Consider the following 18669-nt stretch of genomic DNA (forward strand, 5'->3'; position numbering starts at 1 on the left):
TGTTTGGTTTGAGTCCAAGCTTTGATGTCCCTGGGGCTTGTCCTTTGCTTCTCTGGCTGCCTCCTCCTTTCAACTTTGGTTTGTTTGTTTGTTTGTTTTGTTTTTTAAAGACAGGGTTTCTATGTGTAGTTTTGATACCTGTCCTGGATCTCACTCTTTTTTTTTTTTTTCATTTTTATTTATTTATTTATTTTTCTATTATCAGCTTGATACAGTACAAATTCTTATCTTAATAGTCCATTAACCCACTGCTTAGAACTAATACCTGCAGCTAGAAGAAACAGGAAACTCCTAACAAATGGATTTTCATGGCAGCTAGACCCTCTTCTACCCTCTTCCCCTAACAGTGGGTGTCTCCTCAGTGGCTCCCTGACTTCAGTAGCCCGAAGTTTACATCCCCCCTACCATGTAGCTCTGCACTGCTGGCTGACAGAATGCTGGTTTCTTGTCTCTATTATTAAACTACACATCCACAGCACAAAAAAGAAAGAAAGAAAGAAAAAGATTTTCCTTAGTCATCTTTCCTGAGCCTTGCTCACTTCATTCTGAAACTCTTAATCTCCTAATCCCCTAGGCAACCACATCTTCCTTTGCCCTATCTTTTCAAGCCAAACTACAAGTTTTCCAGGTCTTTCTGTTCTGCTTTTTGCTCCTGATGGTCACTGTAAACCTGGCTAAAAGCAGTTACCAATTATCACGCCATGGTCAGAAGGCCGTGCTGTCTTGAAATTTTCTCTCCTGGATGAATTAATCTGTCACCTTGGGATTCAGCCTGAGCCAAAGTCTTAGGGGGTGAAAAGAAGCAACTTCAAGATGCCTGTAAGCAACTTACTGGCCAGAAGAAACATAAGTGGGCTCTAGACCAGCTCCCAGCAGTACAGGCTTTAGTTCTATCTGAAATGTCATGCTGATGGCATTCCTGCCAACCTGTGATCTCCTGAATTCCCACTAAGTGACATGTGAGATTCTACTTGTTACGTGTGGCTCTTTTTCTCCTCCTTCAAACAATTCCCAAAGGTTTCTAAGCCACATCAGGTGCTGTCACACCCCACTTTCTACAGCTGTGACCAAATATCGGAAGAAGTCCATTGAAGGAGGGAAGACTTATTATTCTAGTGTATAGCTTCAGTCCATGGTCTCTCAGTTCCATTGTTTCTGAGCCTGTGGGAAGGAAAAATCTCATGTCACACGGCATACAGTGGAGCAAAGGTATTCACTTGATGAATTCAGGGAAGGAGAGAGAAGCAGAAGGGGCTGGGAACAAAACGTAGAGCATCCCCCTGATATTCTTCTGCTTCCTCCAACTGGAAGGCGTCTACTGCCTCCCAAGAATGCCATCGAATTATGAATTTCATCATTATCAATGAGTCTGAGCCCTCATGAGCCAATCACCTTCCCCAAATTCCATCTTGACACCAACACACAGAGGACCAAGCCTTCAACATGTGAATTTTGGTGGAGAGTTCAGATCCGAATCATTACACCGGGTAAGAAAACAAAGGTCCTATTGGTTCCTTGGGGCGCATTTCGGCTCCCCTGCCACAGAGGAAAGCCAGTTTTCCCTGAATTTGGGGTCAGTTTTGGAATGTTGTAAATTCAGCAACGCCAGCTTTCCTTCACCTGGTGCTGAGCACTTCAAGCCTCTCCCTCCCGCACTCCTGGGTCCTTTCTTCCAAAGGCGTTTGAATTTCGGCCAGATCTGCTGCTAAAGTAGCCTGAGGACTGGGGAACAGGCTGAGGAGGATTTTAGAGACAAGGGTGGTCCCTCTGACTCCCTTGTACCTGCCCCTTCCTCAACCTATAAGACCTGTCTCCTGATTACAGAATCACCTCTTTCCACTCCTGACCATTGTGGCCTCTTCCCTTCCTATCAGACATTGGCTATCCAGGAGGCTTTTCACTTAATAATAAGACACCTTAATAGCAAATAGAAAAGTTCCTACACACAGAGATCAAGCGAGATGACAGTGGATTAACATTTTAATTAAACACAGCAATTCCAATCAGTTTTTATCATTATAGAAATACCCAATATTTTGACATATTTCAGGTATAAATTGATAGTTCCAGTCTGATGGCAAATTGAAATAATTTTTTTCTGGTGATATTTGTAAGCGTTCTGTGGCAGCCAGAGATGGTATTCCACAACAAAGCTACCGATTCTAGACAGTCCCATTCATGATAGTAATTCTGCAGTCTTCCTTCCTCTCCAGGCAGGCTTCTCCAGGCATGATCCCTCCAGAAGTTATATATAGTATGATAGATTAATAGGATGTTTTCTGATTTACAAAACTCATACTAAAGATAGTTTGTCTTCCCTGGCAGAACGTCACACTTCATTCTCTGGTTGAAAGGTACAGCAAGCAGGAGGGACCTGGTTTTGATGACCTTGTTTGCCTCTGGAATTACCAGCTCACTGAGCTTGGAGGATAGTACTTAGCATCACAAGACCACTCTTCCTCATGGGCACCATTCAAGGAAGTTGTTCCTTCCAGATGAGGGAATTAGGGCTCAGAGCAGTCAGGGAGTTTGCCAAAGGCATGCAGCTATAACTGGAGAATCAGACCTGGAACCCACAACGGTCAAGCTCTTCCCTCTCCAGATGGTACAAAGCACAACGTTCATGACAGGGGGCACTAAATAAGCATTTACTGATTTGTTATTTCCCCCTATATGCGAGGCCAAAGAATAGCCTTCATTAGTGATCATCGAAAGCAGTAGGAACTCACCTCACAGAGGCAAGTTCTATGTCACCTTTTCTCTGTACCAATTCTCTCATCCCCAAATCACCGTCACCACCACCATCATAATCATCATCCAAACACACATTTGTCTTGAAGGATGTTTTTAAAGAAAATGACAAATGTATCAATGGATCATGCTTTCTGTTGGTTTGTTTTCTTTTTTTACACTAAATTTTCTTCTTTTTCTTTTCTTTTGTTCTTTTTTTGTTTTGGGGGGGCTTTTTTGCTTTTTGTTTGTTTGTTTGTTTGTTTGTTTGTTTTTTCCCCGAGACAGGGTTTCTTTGTGTAGCTTTGCGCCTTTCCTGGAATTTACTCTGTAGCCCAGGCTGGCCTAGAACTCACGGAGATCCTCCTGCCTCTGCCTCCAGAGTGCGGGGATCAAAGGTGTGTGCCACCACCACCCAGCTCATTTTATTTTTCTTATTTTTAATATTACTATTGGTTTTCTGAGGCAAGGTCTCACACACCTGAGGCTGGCCTTAGGCTCACAATCCTTCTGAATCTACTCTCTCTTATGGGCTTGTACCACTCACTGCATCCAGCATACCCATCCCCATGCCTCCCTCGTCCCCTCCACACACAGACAATGTTATTCCTTAAAGTCTATTTTAAACTATGTATACTCTTGGTCCCACTACCTTAGTAGTTCACCTTAATGTTTAACTATCTGCCTTAAAGTCCCTTGAAAATCATGAATAACTTTTTTAACCAAGTTAACCAATTTGTACCACCCTCCAGAAGCCTTCCCTATCTTTTATAGCCACATAAACTAAAATATTTAGAAAAGCAACAGAGAAAATGTCACACTGAAATGATATACCCACCCAAACACAGTAAATGGCCATCAAAGAAAGTGTGTTGAACAAAGTTCAGCTCAGAGGCTGTAAATTTTGAAAACTTTGGAACGCATCAGAGGAAATAAAATCACCCTGAGAAAACTGGCCCAGTAAATATTCCAAGCCCTTTGTAGTCTAATTATACTGCTATTGTTGCTGAGAAATATTTAGCAATACCATGATGTTTCAGGATGCTCAAACTCTGTGAGGCTGAATGATGTTTATGGATAAAAATCAAGAAATATTCCCTGACTAAAGTTGTTTGATGCCTTTATTTAGCACATGTTTTATCTTTCAAAAAAAATTTTGTTGTTTATTTTCTTTTCTGGAGAGTTTGACCATCTATTTTTTTTTTTTTTTGAACTCTCAACAGGACTTAGATTCATGCCACCCTTGTTACACTGCCCAATAAATGTTTGCTGAATGAATATCAGTATTTTTTCCCTACAAAGACCTGTTCATGATTCTGAAAATGAGAGAAATTCTGACTAAAAAATAAAGCATATGCACACTTTCGTGCATATACTAAACACCACTGAATCATAGACTTGAAAATGGTTAATTCTGCACTATATAAATTTTGCTTCGTTTAAAAAAAAAAAAAAATCCTTCACATAGAGAATAGCAACCTGACCATAAAACTCCACACAATACCTTCTTACAGTTTCATATCAACTATAAAGTACAAAAGAGTGCATAAATATTTTTATGAATAGTAAGTTTCTTTTGAAAACTGTTATTAAATAGATAATTAAAAGTTGCAACAGACTCATGAGGCAATCGCTTGAAATATTTATAGTCTTTAGGGCATATAGTGAACCGTTTCCCAGGGTTCTTCTGGACTCTGCCTGCTGCTCCTTGTTGGAGTTCCTCAGCCCCACTGTGGAGACCAGGGCAAGGATGGAGCCCAGACTCTATTTCCCCATCTAGAAATGCTCCAAGCTTCAGAAGACAGCAGTTCCATCTCGACACTTCCATACTGTCACCAACTTTAATCAGAGTTGAAAATTCAAGGTGGCATTTCTAAAGACCACAAACTTAGAATTTCCAAAACAAGCTCTCTCCACCCCTTTTACGATCATGTGATGACAAGCTCTTTTTTTAAAGCAATAAAGAAAAAGTTTCTTCATTAAGTAATCATTAAAATATATTTGTAATTTCTTCAGTTTCGAGACCTTTATTTTCTTCTCTGATTACCGGCAGCCCTTGAGCTGTCCATTGAGAGGCCGTCTGTGGAGATGGACGTTCTGAGAACTCTGTGCCCTGGTTTTCAAGAGAGGGATATTTTAAATTGTAAAAGCCCAGTGATCGTACAATTGTTCTCAAAAGTTCACACATTCTGAGGAAGCTGCAGCTTGGAGTTGGTCTGTATCAGACGTGCTGCTTTCTGATAAAATCCCAGTGCAGTGGCCTCCACGCTCTGTTTTACTTACTCATTAGGTCTTTAAAAAAAAATGCAAATCCTCAGCTCTTCATTAACCCATCTTAGAAAGTAACTCAGATGTTCCTAATTTCTCCTCCGATTTATCAGAGCGCTCTCTGATAACTTTTGAAAGCATTCTATGCAAGAGGCTCAAAGACAAAGGACGCTGGACAGAAGTAAAGAAAGAGGAGTCCAGACGTGAGCAGACAAGGAGAAACAGAAGTTTGCTAACTGTTGCTTCGGGATTATTTCAAGTTCTGTTCCAACCGATAGACACATTACACACTGAAAATGTTTTATTCACAGAGCTCTCTGATGTAATCTAAGAAAATAACCAAAAGGCCCTCTGTTACACTTTAGACACCAGGCAAGCTAAAGTCTTGTGGAAACGCTCCTTCAAAAGACACCAAGTGGCAGGAAGATTGAGGCACAAATCAATCTGAATAAATCTAACATGGTCATTCTTAGCTCTGCAGAATCTTCTCACTGTGGGACTAGATCTCCCCTGTGTATTTTAAAATTTCTCCAACAGTAAGTTGTGTTTGGGTTTGTTTTTTTTTTTCCACACCAATATTAACTAAATCCTAGGATTGTCTCAGAATGTCCTCCCCCATGACTGAGTGATTTCAAAAAGAATTCTATTTCTCCAAGTCATTATATCATGTTTATTTTTTTTTTCTCAACAGAGCTAGAGGGAGGGCAGGAGGGGACAGAAAGGTAGGTGAGTTTTTGTGTAATACACGACACTAGCCTATAAATAAAAAAAGCTTCCCCACCCTCAGGACATCTGCTATTAAATAAGGCATCTCCAAGGCTTAGCTGAGTTTCTCACTTCCTCGGTAGAAATGGGGGGGGAGGGGGAGAAAAAAATTCTCCCATAAAATGGATACATCAGAAATAACTACAAATTCAACCAAAGGGAATGCTTTTGCCTGGGTCATAGGACATGTGGGGGCTGCTGACACTGAAGTCATGTTCTTGAACACCGCCTAGATACATTCTTAGCCATTGGGTCACAATTTGGGCATTACAATTCACCTCCTGCCTTCAGAGAGATTGTAAAGGTGACCCTCATGTGCCCCAGAATTCCCCCCACGCACCCTAGAATTCTCCCATGCACCCCAGAATTCCACCATACTGTCTTTTCTTCTTCTCCTTCTTCAAGTTTTCAGGACTTAGAGATAGATCTCCAAGCTAGGGAGGACACAGGAGGAGCTCTTTTCGCAACAAAGACAATTACAGTTTACAATAAGGACCCACAGCGGGGAGATCTGTATGTCGGATGGGGGTGTACATTTAGTTTGTTTTTCTCAGGAAAAAAAAAAAAAAACACTGAAAGATAAGCAGCCTAGGTCTTCTAGAAGGGCAATTTCTGGGGAGGGCAGTGTCCTTGGGGGAAATGCATTTGAGCAGCTCCTTGATTGGAGATTCAGACACAGGGTCGACTGAGAAGCCAGCTCCGCCGTCTTCTAAAGGGTAGCCCCAGGGTTTCTGCAGAAATGTTTCCTATCAGCGTCCAGAAAGATCTAGAGGCACCTCGGGTGGGAGAACATCGTCCCTTCTACCTGGCCGGAACTGGGCTGGTCCTCTAAGATGAGCGTGAAAAGGAACTCAGGTGTAGGGACAAGGCTCTTGTAAGGGAAGACGGGTCTGCGCCCGGCCCCCAGGACTGGCTCTTTGCTTTCTGGGGCCGGCTTTGCGCTCTTTTCCACCTGGTTCCCCGCAGGAAGTCCTGGCACTCCTTTGGGGGTCTGTTGACTAATGAAACAGTGAAAGAAAGCATAGGTCAGCCATCAAGCAAATAATAAACATGGTAGCGTTGCGCGTCTGTTAAGCCTGTTTAATGGGTCGTCCCTCCATGTAAATGGGCTTCCTACCCCAGCCCCCATCGCTCCACCTGAATCAACAACAATGCCTCCGCACAATTATCTTACCTTAATGAACTTAATCTTTAATTTCCCAGCTTGGCCCAGGTCCTCAGCCTCCTAACAAAGGAAGTAGAACTGTTTGAGTCCCTGTGAGCCGCCTTCTTCCAACAGCTAGGGAAACTTTAGCCACGACAAGGATTTTTGCCCCTTGTGGAACTGTCAAAAGCAATAAATATTTTTCTTTTTTCCATCATTAGACTCTCCTAAGAATGCCTCCCCATTGTCCACTGTAATTCCCAGAGCTCTCTGGGCAGGGGCGTCATTGTGGAAAAGGAATCCTGAAGCGCTAACAATCCTAGCAAAGCCGCTACACTTTTTTCCCCCTGAGGGCGTAACCGTGAGGAATGTGTCGCCTCACCATAGCCTGCTCAGCGAAAAGAGCACTTGTGTTTTTTCACACTGGCCTTTGAGAAGGATGCTCAAGTTAAAGCATTGTGGCCACTGTAAATAGATGCACTCGGCAGAATAGAGCTTCTTCATTCTTAATTAGGGAAGTAACTCTAGAAAGACAGGATGTCACTTGCTAGGCTGTGCACATTGTTGCGTTTGTGCCGGCCTCCAACAATGTGAGGTAATTGGAGTTGTACCTTTTAGAAAGCTGCTAATTTCACATAGGAAGTGCTAACAAGACCTTTCTGGGCCATGTTTTCCTTCTTCGTTTTTTAAGGAAGTTACAGGCCTTCAGGAGTGGGCATGGCTGAGCCCTGGCCCGGCGAGGAAACAGCAGTAATGAACCACTTCAGCCCACAGTTAGAAAAAGAAGGCCTCATTTTGGAGTCCTGAGAATACTAGGCGCAACAAAAGGTTCTGTTTAAGCTTGTTACCCGGGACATTCTTAGGGGCTGCACGGTTCTCCCTGCAATGACCCTCTTGAAACAAGTGCACCAAGTTTGAGCAAATAGAAACACCCAACTTTCAAGGCTCAGAGTTATAGTTTTCTTTACAAAGCCATTTATATAATGTAAGCTGCAATTAGCATGGGACAGAGCAAGGAGATTTAGGCTGGGACGTTCTTTAACAAAAGATAGAAATTAGTGGAATAAGTAACAGTTAAATATCAGCTTCAGATAACTAGTTGTAAAGACCTTTTAAATCATTTACTAATAAAAAAAATAAAATAAAACGATTTTGCGTCAGACCTTGTACAGCTCAAAGTATGGTCTTTTAAATCACTGAACTGATTAATCTTACTAATTTTAAATTATCCAGCAAGAATGGATCAGAGGGGGGAAAAAGTCCCCACACCCCCCAATGAAAAGCACCACAGCTTTTAAACCTGACAATTTCATCAAAATGTCCATAGGACTTACATAAAAAATTCAAACCATAATGAAATAAATTGCTACCTACATTATGAAAAGTCTGCAGACGCTTTTTATAGACTTGAAATGCAGAAGTTATATAAACTGCGCAGTAAAAAGAATTAGAAATTGACCTTTACAGATCAAGGGCTAAAATTAACAGTCTTCAGGGGGAAAAAAATTCCCAGTTCACAATGGCTTTTAATGCCATTTCTCCTCCCCACACTCATTTATCTAATAACCATGGCAAGGTTAGGATAAACAATGAACAGTATGTTTTCACATTTTCCACCTTTGTGTCCTCCATATGAATTTCTAAAACACTTAAGAGAATAGATACATAAACCTGTGACCTTCAAATGAGCTTTTTGATACTCTCAACATTTTGAATAAAAAGATCAGAAAATGGAACCACTTTTACACAGTAATGAATTCCAATCTGTTGGGTAAACAAAGCTAAATTTTAAAACAGAGACCTGACATTTGTATAGCTCAAGAAGCCATTCTGTTCTTTTGGGGGTGGGCAGCGGAGAGAGGGGGCATTGTTAGTACTTTTCTACCGTAGGCTAAATAATGACCAAATCTACAATTCACATGAGAGAGAGAGAGAGAGAGAGAGAGAGACCCATTTGGCCTCGTTCAACAGAGAGCCACCGTTTCCGAGACAAGGACAACAAAAATGCCCAATTTTTATGACAATTTTCCCCCACAATTGGTCCACCTCACAAAAAAAAGGTGGTGAGGGAGGGCTGGTGGAGGAGGCCCAGGCCGCCATTATGGAGCTACCGCTTATTGACGGGAGCTCCAAGGGCCTCCAAAAGTTACTCCAATTTCCGTCGAGCTTTTGTGCATCTCTTGTCCTGCCTGAAAGGCTCAGTTAGGTATTGTTGCAAAAAAAGTCTGCATCCACATTTGTCCCCCTCTAATTCATACTCGGCATTGTGAAGTTTTGCTATTCAGGGGCTGATTGGACAACAGCCCTGACAATGGCCAAGCGATTAGTCGCTCAGCGTGGGCTGGGGTTGTGGGTATAAACCTAGGGATGGGGCTGGAATTCACTGGGGCATTCAGCTTCCTCTGGGGCCTTCCTGAGAGGCCAAGCCTGCTTTGCTGCAGGTAATGCATTCCTTCAGAGCCGGGAAACCGAATCCTTGTAATTAGCGTGTCCAGGACGGGGCAAATCGCCCCCTCCCTTGCATGTCGGCCCTTGGGGGGCCCCCGAAGCTTTCTAAGGAGCTCAGCCCCTGAAACGCGCCAACCTCGTCGAATTGAAAACTTTCTCGGGCGGCTCGGTGGGCCTGAAAATCAGGACACAGGGGAGGGGAGCCGGGAGAGCCGCGGTCGGCGCACTTAACCCTTGGCACGCCGGATGCCCGCCGAGGCCCGGACGGCTGATCTCCCCCCAACCACCACCACCAACCCCCCCGCACCCCCCCTCCCGGACCGCGCGCCCCTGCGGGCATCTTCACAGAGGGACGCCGGCGTCCTGGGCTCCGCCACCGCGCCTGATCATCGCGTTAAGTGTACAGATGTCAGTCTGGTGTTTCACATGTCAGTAACTTGAATTCATTTACATCTATTTTCCTATTGTTTTATATCATTTTATGACAATGTGCTGCATAATATCATTTAAATCTTTAATGTACAACTAATTCTCTGCCATTAATTTGTCAACATGATTACTGGATATGGCACCCAGAAAAGCAGGCTGCCTTGAAATACGGATAAGACATTTCTGGATGTTTTTTGTTGTTGTTGTTGTTTTGGTTTGGTTTGGTTTTCATGAAGGTTTACTTATGAAATGACAAGGATTTAACTTGCCCATGATCTTTTCAAAACTGTAATTTCAGTACGATTCCCACTTACATTTAGGAATTCCGGCTATCAGTTGAGAAAGAGACCCACAGAGAGCCTCCTTCTAGAATTAATTAGGCAAAGCGGTGGCCTCTCTGTAGCAGCCGGAAATGAGCCAGGGTCCAACCCTAGCAGGACAAGGATACCCCAAGATGGTCTGGGAAAGCGGGTTCAGGCTGGCTAGGGCGCGGCCTGGTACCTGCTGGGCACTCCAGGACAAGGAGAGAAAGAAAGCAAGGCGCCTGCGGCCATCAACCGTCCTTTCATGGTGGTGGTGGGGCTGCGGGGGAGAGAAGGAGCAAAGGGTGGTGCCTATAGACTAAACCTTTCTGGACAACCTGATTGCGGGGTTCCCCATCCCCAGCAGCCGCGTCCTCCGTCTGGCGCAGGCTGGCCAACCTGGGAAAGCTAGTCCTTCCCTCCACGCCCAGGAAAGACTGGTGCCCTGCAGCTACCGTTCAAGCAATAACACCCTAACGCCTGCACCACAGCAATTAAAAAAGAAGGGGCGCCCCAAACCTTATTAAACATTCAAATAGAAAAATTAAGATATTCTGGGCAAAAGAAGTGTTTAGACAAAGGCTGTCTGCTTCAATTTCCCCGTTAAGCGGGGAGCTGGCTGTTTGGAGAGAGAGTGACAGTGGGTTCCATAAATTAGCTGAAAATCCCTCTTCTCGGGAGCCCAAGTTATCTCCCCGTAGCCTGCAGCTCTGATTTAGAATGGGAGCCGGCTTGTTTACCGCTTTAATTAATGCTCCTTTTCAAATGGGGAGGAGGGGAAGGGAAGGGAAGGGATCCAGCGATAAACAGGTGTAGCGGGCCGGTGGCTTGCTCGCTGGGGCGGTGGCGGCCTCATCAGGCTTGACCCCGCCGGCAAAAAAGGTAGATGGCCCGGTTGGAAGCGCAGTGGGCGAGCATTATTTTAACGACGAGCCTGTGATTGGAATGGCTTAAAGGGACAATCAGCGCTTGGGTTGCTTTTCTCTCTCTCTCTCTCTCTCTCTCTCTCTCTCTCTCTCTCTCTCTCTCTCTCTCTCTCTCTCTCTCTCTCTCTCCTCTCTTTTTTCTTCTTCTCCGTCCAGAATGCATCTGATTCTTCCCTGTTGCTGAACGAAGAAACAGACCTTGACTACACAGGTCGAAAGCCTTTTCCTTCCTGTTCCTCAGCCTGCACCTCTCAGTGAAAGGAGGGAACCTCTCGGGGAGGTCGTAGAGTCCTGAACGCGAGCAGGGGACCAGCTTTCCTCATTCGGCATGGGAAAGTCCCCCGGCATTCTGTCTTTATTTACTTACTTGGGCTTTTAATTCCGAGAGCCTAATAATATCTGGGATTGGACTGTCCGCGGCCTACGTGTTTCTGTGACCTTAAAGATAACAGAGAAGCTTAGATGGGAAATGGAATTCAAGCGCCAGCTAATTTTAAAAACATAACTAAAAACTCATTCCCGAGGGGGGAAAGGCAGTTTCTGTAAGCACAGGCTGAACAGGTTTTTTAAATTAATAACTAGCCTTGGTATTTGCTAAATGATGGTCATATGAGGATGCGTGCCTAGTTATTAAAAACAGCAGGTGCCCAAGGTGAGACTATGTGTTTCATGATTTGAAGTCACCTGTCAGCCCTGCCCTATGCCTTTCTGCCCTCTGGGGTCTCCAGAGTCCAAAGAGAATCAGAAGCTGGCTCAGGCAGCCACACTGGCCTTGTGGAGGAAGGGGATTAAAAGCAAAATGACCTGCTTAATGCCAATACCCGGGTTCTGCCCAATTCTGACCACTTCCCTACATGGTCGTTAAGGCCATCTTTGAGAGAAACTTCAGTGATTTATTCAAACCACAAAGTGTCAGGGCAGGGACAGAACTGAGGTTTCTCTAACCCTTGGTGGAGTGGTGGTGATCCAGGTTGCTACAGTCCTGTAGAGAAGGGGTTCCATTCTGGATAAAGACTGTCTGCAGCAGGGTTTTGGTTACAGAGCAGGGGCCTTTTGCTACTGGAAAAATCCCAGAGCAATCTCCACAGACCTTCATGCTCAACTCTATGGAGATAGCCCCACCCCCACCTATCAGCACAAAGTACTTTGCAAGTACAGAGAAAGTGTACTTGCCAGGTAAGTGACCGGTCACTCCTGTAATCTCATCATTGGAGGGCTGGAGCAGGAGGATGGCTAGTATGAGAACACAGCCTGTGAGCATTCTAGACTAGCCTTGGCTTCATACTGAAACCTGGCAAAATCGTTTTTCTTTTTCCTTTTAGAATTTTCCAGATTATAAGTCAGGAGCTTTCATCTGGGTTCTATGTATGATGTGTGTCACTGAGCATGCTACCAAACCTCCTTCTCCTCTGAATGCAACTAATACCTCTCCTGTTTGTCTCACAGAGTAGGGTGGGGCCCAAAGGATTTAAATGAAGAGCTCTTCAAACACACAGCTGTATTAGCAATCTCCCAGGGTTATGAGGTCCTGCTATAACCTCAAAAAAATAAAAGAAGTAATTTGTAGCTGAAGTTTTCCTGCAGTAATTGGTAATAATAATAATAACAATAATAAACCATTGTACAGATTTGGGGGGGGGCGCTCTTACGAGTAAGATATGAGCCTGTAACTCTGTTTCTAAACATGAAAATCCTGGCTACATTAACAATAACAATGAAACATGGCTGATGTGATTTTATCATAGAATATGATGAACAAGATTGCTAGATACAGTAATAAAAACAGTAAGGGCAATGGCACGACAGATTGGTGCTAAGCCCTTGAAACACACTTCAGCTCTTACATTAACTCCGAGAGAAAAGTACTGTTGTTACGAGGGCCACTGTACAAATGAGACACAAGGTCATTTGGTTACATCAGTCCCAGACAGCACTACTTTACACTCAGGTGAACTGGCCCTGAACACCTAAGTGTGTCATTTCCCAATTCTCTCCCTCTTGCCATGCTACATTTTCAAGCTGATGAACATGTCTACATCACTATGCATTTATCCCATGGTAAAGTGGAACTGGAGCTTGGGTCTCCTTACACTCAAAATGATTCTATGGATACACAACTGTTGCCCATTTCACCAGGCCTTCAGCCTCCTCTGGACACAGACTGCCTGGGCTTACATATTGATTGTGCCACATCAGACAAGTTCCTAGAACCTCATTGAGCTAGAGGATCCCCTAATGAAGAAGGAATAGAGTCCACCAGTACAGGTCTTGGGCAGCGAATACTGGGGAGATGGGCATGGGAATCTACGACTGGCTTGAGGGTCAGAAGGAAGTAAGTGATGAAGGGGAACAGAAGAGAGAAAGTAGGGACAGGTTAGAAAAAGGGGGTCCTTAAGCATTCGACCCATAATGAGATCTTCACTGTGATCGTCCCCAGAGATCTCAGTAATGGTTCTGATGCCCTGGAGAAAAAGAGGAGGGCATGTCATATGATAGAATGTTGAGAGGAAACCTCAAAAGGCCTGATGGACAGGGGGGTGTCCAAAGAGGAGACACATCTGGACCAATACACACCTCACCAAGGCAGAGAAAGATCACAATCCCTGGGAAAGGAGAATGGCCGAGGAGGACATAGACGTCACTGTGAAGGAGCTGCATGTCAGGGTGCAGAACTCCAGGCCCATTTTCCTGCCCATAGTGATAATACCCCAAAGGAGATGGTGGCAGATTTATAGGGTACTCAGGCTCTTGGTTGGTCATCCCTAGCATGTTCTCATGCCTGGTAGAAGTCCTCTATCCCATTGGCTTTTTCCTCCAAAAGAAAGGCACAACTACATTGTCATGAGCCATTGGGGACCAAGTTCCTGGATTTGGTCTCTAGAGATGATCTCTAGTTCTTAGGTATTTGGTAGTAGCAGGTAGTGTCATTTACCACTTCCCTGTGGTCTCTGTTTGGGGAATTTTCTTTTTTATTTTTATTTTTTTTTCTGAGACAGGGTTTCTCTGTGTAGCTTTGGAGCCTTTCCTGGATCTCACTCTGTAGACCAGGCTGGCCTCGAACTCACAGAGATCCACCTGGCTCTGCCTCCCGAGTGCTGGGATTAAAGGTGTGCACCACCACCGCCCGGCCTGTTTGGGGAATTTTTTAACTAAAGAGTATTGAGATTTAGGGCAAAAACATCCATTTAAGTAACTAGAAATGGGGAAAAGGTCCTGGTATCTATTCCTGTAAATCCTCAAGATGGGAAAACTTACAGTGGCTACATGTAGAATTAATAAACAATGGAATTCTAAAGGGGTAGCCTGTGGCTCTCTGCAAAATGCCTTACCTCCTGAGAGGAGGCAAGGACTCTATCCATGTGAAGGTCTTCATGGACTTTTGTTCCGTTTGCTCATCAGTAAAATGCTTGACTGGAGTTCAGGGATCAAAAGATTCACTTGACATCAGTACAATGTGTGTTAAGTGAGACCTAGTGGCTGTTAGCGCATGTGTAGAAAGCATAAGGAATATTAAGTAAGGAATTCCATGGTTCAAAATTTCAAACACCGAAGTAGAAGGATTTAGAGCCAATTCAGTTTCAAATTCTCCCATCCCACTCCCAAGGCCATACCAGGTTATGTTGGAACAATGCACAGAGATATCCTTTCAGTTATATTTATATATAATATATATATATATATATAATCAGAATGGTTAAGAGTTAAAAGAAAGTTAATCATAATTCCATTCTCACCTACAAAAAATAACAATAGTCAGTCATAGTGGTACATGCTGTAGTCCAGGTCAGCCTGGGCTACATAGTGAGATCCTGTCTCAAAAACAAAACAAAACAAAACAAAACAAAACAAAACAAAACAAAAAACAAAAAAGCAAAACAAAACAAAAACCCAAACAAACAAAAAACAATGAACCAAACAAAAGTTGGCAGTAGTTTAATATTGTTAGATACCAAGCCAGGGTTCCAATTCTCTCATTTGCCTTCCAAATGGGCTTTTACAGGTGTTTTTTCAGATCAGGGTCCAAACAAGGTTAACACCTTGCATTTTGTTGCTCAGGTAAGAACTTAACCTGTCTGCCAAGGCTGGGAGCTCGGCCAACCCAACTAGAACCGTGGTTCCCCAGAATCTTTTGAGCATTGCATCACCATGATAGACAGACATTTAGTCATTGTTCCAGTTCCCTGCTCAGAGTGTGAAGCCCACACAGGAGGGATGCTTCCTGGGGACACACATGGGGTAAAAGACTGGGTATCGCCATTGTTGAGTTCTAGTTTACTATTAATGTAGGCATGGATCACACATGCAAAGCGCTTACTCTTCCACAGAACTGCATCCCCAGCCCTAAGGTGGCTTCCCCACTTTTCTCTCAGGGATCAGAGGATTCCTTCGGTCTGGTCTGTTTGACTTTTAGGTCTTCCAGAGGATCTAGGGTTGCCAGGGTTAGGGTAGGAACACTGCTCCAATACTGCATTTAATAGTGATTTTAATCCAGAACTCCCAGACAGAACCTTCTCTATTCTGGAAACCCATAGATACATACCATTGTGCCTTCTCAAAGGTGCTCAACTTATTATATTATTATTACTCTTTTTCAGACAGTCATTGGTATAATTCAGAGTATGAAAAAACACCAGCTTTGGTGCTCAAGATTTATATTTGCTAAGCATAGACACAAAAATTTTAAAAATCAAGTCTTTAAAAAAACAAACAGCCAGGTGGTAATCGCCCATGCCTTTAATCCTAACCCCCCCACCCCCACCCACACACACACACCCCAAAAAAACATGCACTAAGAGGAATAGGGTAACAAAAATACCACAACCATATGCTTCTCCCTAAATATTCAAAGTTAGAGAGACTGATTCCTACATGAACCCAGATTGGGTATGGGAGTTTGTTTATATCTGTGATCCTAATTTTTGGGAGGCTGAGGAAGAAGAATCACAAGTTTGAGCCAGCCTAAGCTATAAGTTTGAAACATTGTCTCAAAAAAGCCAAAACCAAAACCAAACAAACAGAAAAGATTTATACATTCCAGTCTTCTATGCTTTTCCTTTGTAATTAAAATTTTATTTATTAATTTATTATTTATTTTGCATGCATCTATGCTATAGCATGTGTGTGGGGGTCAGCAGATAAGTAGTGGGAAATGGCTCTCTTCTTCCACCATGTGGGTACCAGGGATTGAACTCAGGTTGCCAGGCTCTGCAGCTGGCACCTTAACCTGCTGTGACAACCAGCTGAGTCAGGACTTGATGTAACTTTAATGAAACGTTCAGACCTGTATTTACTGATGCATTGACTTTCCCCAGTGCCTCTAGACTATGCATGGTAAGCAGCGAATTTTGTTGACGATATCCCTCTTTGCCTCTAACTTTTCTCCCTTCTGGTGTTCCACTGTACTTGTACCGTCACATGATTAGGGAGGGTGTAGTCTGTCTTCATACTCCACGCTTCTTTCCCAAACTGCCTGAAGGCTGACTGTTTTCTTTCTCTTACAGCATTTCATGTAGGCCCAAGCTGACCTCCCTGTGTAGCTGAGGCTGACCTTGAACTCCTAGCTTTCTGAGTGATACCCAGTTTATGCAGTCCTAGGGAATGAACTCAGGGCCTCTTGGGTGGCTCCAAGCTCTCTACTGATTGAGCTACATCCCCAGCCCTGAAAGTTGACTCTTGGAATTGGAAACTCATCTATTTACTTTTTTGTTAGTATGTAATTTTACTTTAATGCTACTATTAATAATGTTAAGATCACATCCTTACTAATCAAGTCCAGGGTCATGACCCCTAGGCCTCTCAAAAGAGAATATTTCCAGTGCCAAGTCAGATGGATTTTCATTACTTATACTTAACATTAATTCTTTGTCATTTGTTCAATCTTATGTCACTTTTAGTTTGCTTTATATTTAGATCTTGGATGGTTTTCTTTCTTTTTCCTTCTCTCCCTCCCTCCCTTCCTCCCTTCTTTCCTTTCTTCCTTCTTTTGAGACAGATCTCACTGCATACCCCTGACTGGCCTACAACTTGCTATGTAGACCAGGCTGGTGTCAAACTCACAGAGATCTCTGCCTGTCTCCACTTCCTGAGCACTGAGTGCTCATCTTGTTGCTGTTTATTTAGAGACGGGGTCTCACTGTGTAGCCCTGGCTGGCCTGGAGCTCACTATGTAGACCAGGCTAGCCTTGAACTCATAGAGATCCACTTGATTCTGCTGGGATTAAAAGCATACCTGGCAGATCTTGGATTTTTAAAAACCAATTCTTCCCCTAGTTTCCAGTCACCTTTATTTTCCATTACATTACTTTTTTTTTTTTCTTGGTTTTTTGAGACAGGGTTTCTCTGTGTAGCCCATGCTGTCCTGGAACTTGCTTTGTAGACCAGGCTGGCCTCAAACTCACAGAGATCTGCCTCCCAACTGCTGGGATTAAAGGTGTACACCACCACTGCATTCTTATTTTCAGCCTATGAATTGCATTATCTAGTTTACAGAGACTTGCCCTAACCTTCCTCTTCACACTCTTCTGTGACTTGTTCCGGTGTGGGCTGGTGGTGTCCAGGCTGTGCCTGTCAGTCACCTGAGACTCCCTATTCTCTTAGAACCTAGATAGTCTTTCTCCCTCCATCTTTGTTGTGCTGGAGTATACCCTGGAGTGATTTCCTAAGAAAGGACATGCAACCATTTGAACCCTTTCCTTTCTGAAAACCCTTATGTTGTCTGTCGGAACAGGGTCCGAGAACGGAGTCCTGTGAGGAGAACTCTGAGTGCTTGTGAGAACACTCTAATAAGATAGAAGTCTTGTGACCTCAGTTTCTTCAAAACCTGGAATTGTTCTTGGAATGTGCTTTCCTGCCCCTCCCTGGTGGAGCAGAGAGGAGTGAGTTTACATCGGATTATTCATTACAAATGGCTATTATTATTTGTTTATATGTCTCCATGGAAAACATGTTTTGGCTTGTCCGTGTGATTGCACACTTTACTGGTGTGGTTCTCCTTAACCCACAGAGTATAAATTGTCCGATGCTCTGAATAAAGTTGGCTGTTGCATGAGACTTTAGTCCACCTCATTCATGGGCTCCATTCCCCCAGGTCCTACCATCCCTATAGTAGTGACAGTCTGTGCCCTGACTCCTACTTATCTGCAGGTGAGCTGCTTTGTCTCTTGAGACCCTTACCAGCTACACTTTCTACTTGGCATTTCAAGCTTTTCCCAGGATGTCTAGTGGAGGGTCTTTGTCATTCATCACCAGCTGCTCTCTCAGCAGTCTCTCTGATATTAAGACAACCCTTTGTTTCACTCTAGGAGACGTTTGTGTTTCTTGGGTAATTTATTTTAATTATTCTGTTTTTCCCCCCTGTATTTCTAAGATTGCTCTTAGTTAAATATTGGCTTATCTCCCATATCTTTTTTATTATTTTCCTCCCATATTTTCTCTTTTTTGACCATATACCTTAAAGGATTTTAATTTTTTTAAATTTGTTTTTGAGACAAGTTCTTCCTCTGTAGTTCTGGGTGGCCTGGAACTTGCTTTGTAGACCAGGCTGGCCTTGAACTCATAGATATTTGGCGTCCTCTGTTTCCCCAGTGCTGAGACTAAAGGCGTGCACCACCATGTCCTGAAGGATTTTAAGTTTTTAATCCTTATGTTTTATTTCACC

General features: G+C 43.5%; 1 protein-coding gene across 3 annotated transcripts in view; it reads right to left on the minus strand.

Moving 5' to 3' along the window:
• Window positions 1-211: 211 nt before the first annotated feature.
• Window positions 212-18669, minus strand: part of Camkmt (calmodulin-lysine N-methyltransferase) — a 413989-nt gene continuing 395531 nt past the window's right edge. Inside the window, exons 11-12 of one of the 3 annotated variants that reach the window (XM_036170665.1) lie at window positions 6938-6988; window positions 5648-6761 (exon numbers count right to left, since the gene is read on the minus strand). In XM_036170665.1, the coding sequence (XP_036026558.1) occupies window positions 6615-6761; window positions 6938-6988 (198 nt within the window). In that variant the 3' untranslated portion in view covers window positions 5648-6614. Of the gene's footprint in view, window positions 1162-5647; window positions 6762-6937; window positions 6989-18669 lie in introns of those variants that run through there. The other 2 variants (XM_036170668.1, XM_036170666.1) reach the window with 2 other exon arrangements.

The sequence above is a fragment of the Onychomys torridus genome, chromosome 21 (assembly GCF_903995425.1).
Source record: "Onychomys torridus chromosome 21, mOncTor1.1, whole genome shotgun sequence".
Lineage (NCBI taxonomy): Eukaryota > Metazoa > Chordata > Mammalia > Rodentia > Cricetidae > Onychomys > Onychomys torridus.